Source organism: Chaetura pelagica, unplaced genomic scaffold (genome assembly GCF_000747805.2).
Source record: "Chaetura pelagica isolate M959 unplaced genomic scaffold, ChaPel_1.0 scaffold139, whole genome shotgun sequence".
In the NCBI taxonomy this organism is placed as follows: domain Eukaryota; kingdom Metazoa; phylum Chordata; class Aves; order Apodiformes; family Apodidae; genus Chaetura; species Chaetura pelagica.
In genome coordinates this window covers 6,117,040-6,122,667 of record NW_009970717.1, presented here as the reverse complement: position 1 = coordinate 6,122,667, position 5,628 = coordinate 6,117,040, and the positions used below count along the sequence as shown (strand labels likewise).

At 39.8% G+C, this 5,628-nt stretch overlaps 1 protein-coding gene across 1 annotated transcript in view; it reads left to right on the top strand.

The window, feature by feature from the left end:
• The first annotated feature begins 2,729 nt into the window (after positions 1 to 2,729).
• The window catches only part of PKD1L2 (polycystic kidney disease 1-like 2), a 35,699-nt gene continuing 32,800 nt past the window's right edge, over positions 2,730 to 5,628 (top strand). The window contains 2 exon segments of the mRNA XM_010006250.1: positions 2,730 to 3,126; positions 3,677 to 3,841. Of these exon segments, the coding sequence (XP_010004552.1) occupies positions 2,730 to 3,126; positions 3,677 to 3,841 (562 nt within the window).

Here is a 5,628-nt window from a genome sequence, read left to right as displayed (position 1 = left end):
AAAATAATTAAAAAAAAGGTGCTTATGAGTACTTTTGAGATTTGGCTACCAAAACTGAACTGCTTTTAAAGGGTTCAATTTTTAGGAGTGGTGAACACCACCTAGAAGGCTCCCTTCTCAGTGTAAGCCAACATTACTTTTTTGACACCTATTAACTTTTTCAGCATTGTAAACAGAAGTAAGATTTGCTTCAGTGTTCTGAAACTTCTTCAACAGCTTCTACTTACAACAACAACAAAAACTAACAAATCTTGAAGGATGCATTTGAAAACCAGTAATAAATCCTTCCTTGTTGTCTTTTGTGATGTTTTACATAGCACAATGCTTTTCTGAAGACACTTTGTCTTGATGGCTGCCATCTGGTGTAGCTCATAAGGGCAAGTTAGGACTCTGTTTACAGAGTTCTGCAGAGCCCCCTAAAATGTACCTGAGGAAAATGAAAGACTTATTCCAATGACACGAGAGAATTCACAAAGAAAGAAGTTGTTTATAGCTTTAAGGCAGCCTGGATTGAGGGTGTGAAAATATTGAGAAGGCTTTGTCACTAATTTCTAGACAAAGCTTGCAAAACACAATTGCTTTGCAAGCCTTATTTTAGCTGGGGAATATGTTTCAGTTTAAGTCACCAGCAACATAACACGTGCTGTGAGGGTGGTTGCTACATTAGACTTTCAGGCAGCTATAACTGAACAAGGATTAACAAGTCTTTGCTACATACAAAGGGCTCCTAGTTCCTTAAAAACAATAATTTTCTACAGACTTTTCTTTTGTGAGTCTGCTCCAGTTCTTCAGAACTAGGCAACAGGCAAACAAAATCCAGCAAGTGAAGGGTTTTGGTGTATCCAAAACCTGTGTAGCTGATATTATGCTTGACACTTCCCTGAAGTTACTGGAGTTGCTTTATAATACCTGTTTGGGGTCAGTTATACTCCCATAGGCAGCCAGAAGAGGAGAACTTGCAGTAATTGCCAGCCAACCCTTGAGACAGAGACAGCTTTAATTAAGCACTTCCATGAGTGCCTTTTGAAACAGGCAACATGAGACTAAACAGCAAGGTGCACCATTTTGTCTCTTGCACACTAACATATGTGACTATTTCAGTAACTTCTCAAACTATTTAAATTATTTAAAGTCAGTAAGCAAATAGGAAGCCAAAACAAACCCCCAAACCATAAACCATTATGCTGTGAAGCTTCCATGTGGATTTCTGACACAAGAAGACTATTTTTAAAAAATGCCTTTCTGTTGAGGCAAGAATACGAAGGACATGTTTCCTACAAAATGGTACATTCAAGGGGCACAGTTTATTTGAAATCAAGCCACTTTTCATTTCTGAGTGAAAAGGGCTTTCAGGAATTTTCTCTCTTCTTCGAGACCCTAGTTGCTAATTTTGATGCTTTTAAAGCATGCAAAATGCATTTCCTTGTGGCAAACAGAATAAACTGACAGACTGCTGTGTTGGCACTAAAATAGATGAAATCAACCAACTGCAAAAGAGGGAAGTGGTCTTTCTTCCATTCCCCATCTGCTGCAGGCAGCTGAAGAGTTACTTACAGCAACTGCAGATTAGGAAAAAAAATCACCCTCCTGTGGAAACTGTCAGATGTAGATGCACTTGGAGAGCTTGGCTTTATCTGTAGACATTTCCAAACATTATTTGTTCTTTTTTAGGGTTCCTTCCAACCGAAACCATTCTATGATTCAGTGATTTTCAAGTGTGGTGGGAGACACCCATCACAATGTCTGTCCCTCCATCTCAGTGCATTCTCTTCCCCTTTGGAGTCAATGCCAAGGGCAGGAGGACTGCAATAGCTAAAGTTCCATATTTGTACTGTATTTCTGATAATCCAGTGGCCTTGTACATCTGATGAATATCTTTTGTAAGGAAGCACTTGTGGATTTCAGCTCCTATATGTTGCTAGGCTGGCTTCCCAAAGTCCATCAGCAGCCTTTGGAATGTTGTACACAGGACTCCCAAGTAGCTCTGATGATTAAGGCAATACTTTCATCTTTTCTAAATCACTGTTTTAACCTCTGGCCTTCCCTGCTACCTCAGATCAGGTATGAATACTGTAGCTCTATGTAGTTAAGCAGCTTAGCTTTTATGGGATGATGAGAACATTTTGCTTGGAGGCTGGGATTCTAACCAGACACAATGATTGAGAATGAAGTTTCCTTGTGACAGCTGAGATGAATCTGTGTATGTGTAAACAGGTGGTCAGGGTGAATTTGATATAAAAATTGCAGACATTGCCTTAGCATCCAAATGAAGCACCTCAAATAATAATAATAAAAAATAAAGCAATCAAACCCAATTAAATGTATCTAGGGGAGCACTACGTGTTTTCCCATCTCATAACTCCTTGTGTTTCTCATTTTCCTCAGGCTCCTCTCAGTCATACTATTGTTTCTCTCTGTTGTTGTAACAACCTCCTCACACAATGATGCCTTTGATGTAGGAGCTTTATCTCACTTCCCATGTGTTGCATTTATCAACTTTATCTCTTCTGCACCTGAGGAAACCAATACCATGATGTCTTCTCTTCAAACTGACTTCACATGGAATGAGACATTTATACAATAGGCCTCACAATGGCCATTGCAGTGACTTAGCATCAACGCTTGTTGGGTGTATCCTCAGAAGCAATTACCATTATACACTGGAAGCAATCTGTTCCATGTTCTATTGATGCTATTGTTGCAAGCAGAAAAGGAGAAATGCTGATGACATGACAGGGGTGACATCTCAAGCTTTTGAAGAAGGCAGCAAAAAGAGTGGTGCTGTGATAAGCAAGACCAGAACCACCCAGAGCACTGCGCTGACAATGTGGCTTGGGATTGCAGTTCTCATCTCTCTTGCTGTACGCTGGGCTCTGGAGGAGGCAACCACTGAAGAAGGAATCCCTTGCTCAAAGTACCAGCTGGCTTTCAACAGTTCATGCTATGAGTTTGTTAGACTCCAGCGTACCTTCACAGGTGCCCAGAGCTGGTGTGAGAGAGGAGGGGGGCACCTGGTCTTTATTGAAAATGAGGAAACTCAAGAGTTCTTGCAAAAACATATTGCGGAGGATCAGGAATGGTGGATAGGGCTGATCTCAAACTCCTTGCTGAATGAAACTACTGATGGTAGGTGATTTTGATATCATGTCTTCTTTAAAACTGTATCATCCCATGATGCTTACTTACCATGACAAATGCAATCAGTCCCTCTGTAGACACTGGCTGAAAAGCCACTGTTTTTTGTTGCTGTAACTTCAGATTCATATTAAGATGTCTTAATTGCCTGCTTCACTTCCCACCTCCATTGGTTACGCTTTCCATCAGATCTTGTGGTGATGAACTAGATAAGCTTGCTGACCCAGTGAAAAAAATGTGCTGGGTTAGGTCTCCAGTGGAAGAGTAAGCTGAGCCAATTCATCACACAAGGAAGTGCTGCAAGATCTAATGCAAGGGAAATGGTGGAATTTTGAGGCTGGGAGCACAGGGGGAAGTGGTGGTTTCTCTTTTTTAGTGATTATATGAAGTTAAATATAAAGTGTAATTGAAGATCCCTGTGCAGGCTAATCCACTTCAGCTTCAGTAGGAGCAGGGCTACTTTCTTCCTCTGCAGGCTCTGACTCTGTAATTGTGTTACTGTGGAAAATAAACATTTGGGACATGATTATTGTGTTCACAGGGGCAATGATTTGGCTGGACACTTCAAATATAAGCTACAGTAACTGGTACAAGGATCAGCCATCTCCCTACTCATCCTCATGTGGGTATATCCTGAAGAATGCCAAGTATCAGTGGGGTGTGACTGAAAATTGCAGCCAGGAATTTTACTTCATCTGCGAGTTTGGTAAGACACACAACAGCTGGAACTGTGAGCATTCATAACCTGGCATAAATTGCCTTGTTGCTTTCAAAGTGGCTGTGCAATAACTTACTAAAGCTTATTAAAAGTGAACAAGCAAAAAGCCATATAAACCCAGCAGGTGTTCTTTTTCCAGTGTGCTGTTGTAAGATCTGACTCAAAGAAAGAAAGAACCCTGAAATCACCAGGAGATGTAGGTGCTCAACAGCTAGTGATTAAGGACCAGATTTCCAACAGAGGGCTTGTAAAATAGAAATGGATCTGGGAGTGAATCTAAATGTGTAGCAGCCCATGTCTGCAGTGGGGGTAAGCTAGCCAGTTTAAAGCCAATTTCAGCAGTGCATAATAACACGGCTGTAAGAATCATTGAGTATATATAATCTCTACTCCTAATAAAGGCACTGATGTAGCCCTTTCTCCTCTACCTAGCTATTGATTTTCATGACATTGTATGGTGTTTTGACGTTTATATCTATACATTAAATTTGGCTGAACATAATTCAATGTTAAAAATGATGGAGGGAGAGGAATTTGCAGGCAGCACAATCTTTCAAGCTTATTTTCCTTGTAAAAAGAGACTAAAATTATTTTTTCCATTACAACCATGGTAGACAACTGTCTGTTTGTAAGGAAACTATCCTCTGTTACCATAGGATCTGCCTCAAAGATCATTAAATTCAGAGAGTGTTTGCATTATTGAGCAACCACATCCTACACTACATCAATCATTCCATTACCCAGGAAACCAAGAACAGACTGAGGTAATTACAGTTTTGTTTTCAGTATCTACAGCCCATGTACATTAATACACATATATGTTTTAATAACAGAGTAGACTCCTCTTTTACCAGCTTTGCATGCAAGGAGATAGATCTAATATCTCAAAGAAATGGGAAATATTTTCATTAGTTACCTTGGGTACTGAATGTTTGGACATCCCCTCCACCTGGCAGTGCCTAAGTTTGTTTCTCTGTAAAATGGACATAGTGATACCTAACACCTTCTCACACAGCTTCCCTGAGGCTTGGTTCACACTGTGATTGAAACTTAAAATGAAACTGATAACTTGCCTACTTGATCATCTGAGCTAGGTATAAGTGCACAAAAAACTAACCAGACTGTTCTGCCTTCATCCTTTCCTTGGCCACCTATCAATGCAAATTAAAACTTTCTTTATTATTATTTCTACCATTTGTTGCTCTGCAGGTTAGTGATTCATTGTAGTAAAAATGTAAGTGTTGAACAGGGTTTTGTACACAGGAACAAAAACCAGTTTCTGTACATTTTTCCATGCGGAAGTTGCTGAGACAGCAAATACTGTGTGAACTCCCTGTACAAAGAACAAACAAAGGCAGGAGATGATGGTCTGTCTTAGAATTTAACAGCAAATTATTTTTCAAGCTTATTTAGAAAGCTCTGCTCTGTAAACTGATCATGTTGCTATAGTTACAGCCAGGCTTAGATTTAGCCTTTAAAATAACAGTGGCAGACAATTACTGCAGTGTGCACACATTGGCACTGTTAACCAAGGTACTTAAAGGGAATGATCCTCACAGCAACTGGAGGACAATGTATTTAAACCTGAGACAAATGAAACAAAAACATTCTTTTGCAACACTCCCATATGAGAACAGTCTTTCGCATCCTCCTCTTCAGGGTATTAAGTAGCCTGATTACTACAGGATAGTAAGAATTCTGAGAGATAATTAACTGTCCCAGATTAATCAAAGAATGAGGTTTACACATTTAGAGATATGACCTTACTCATTTCA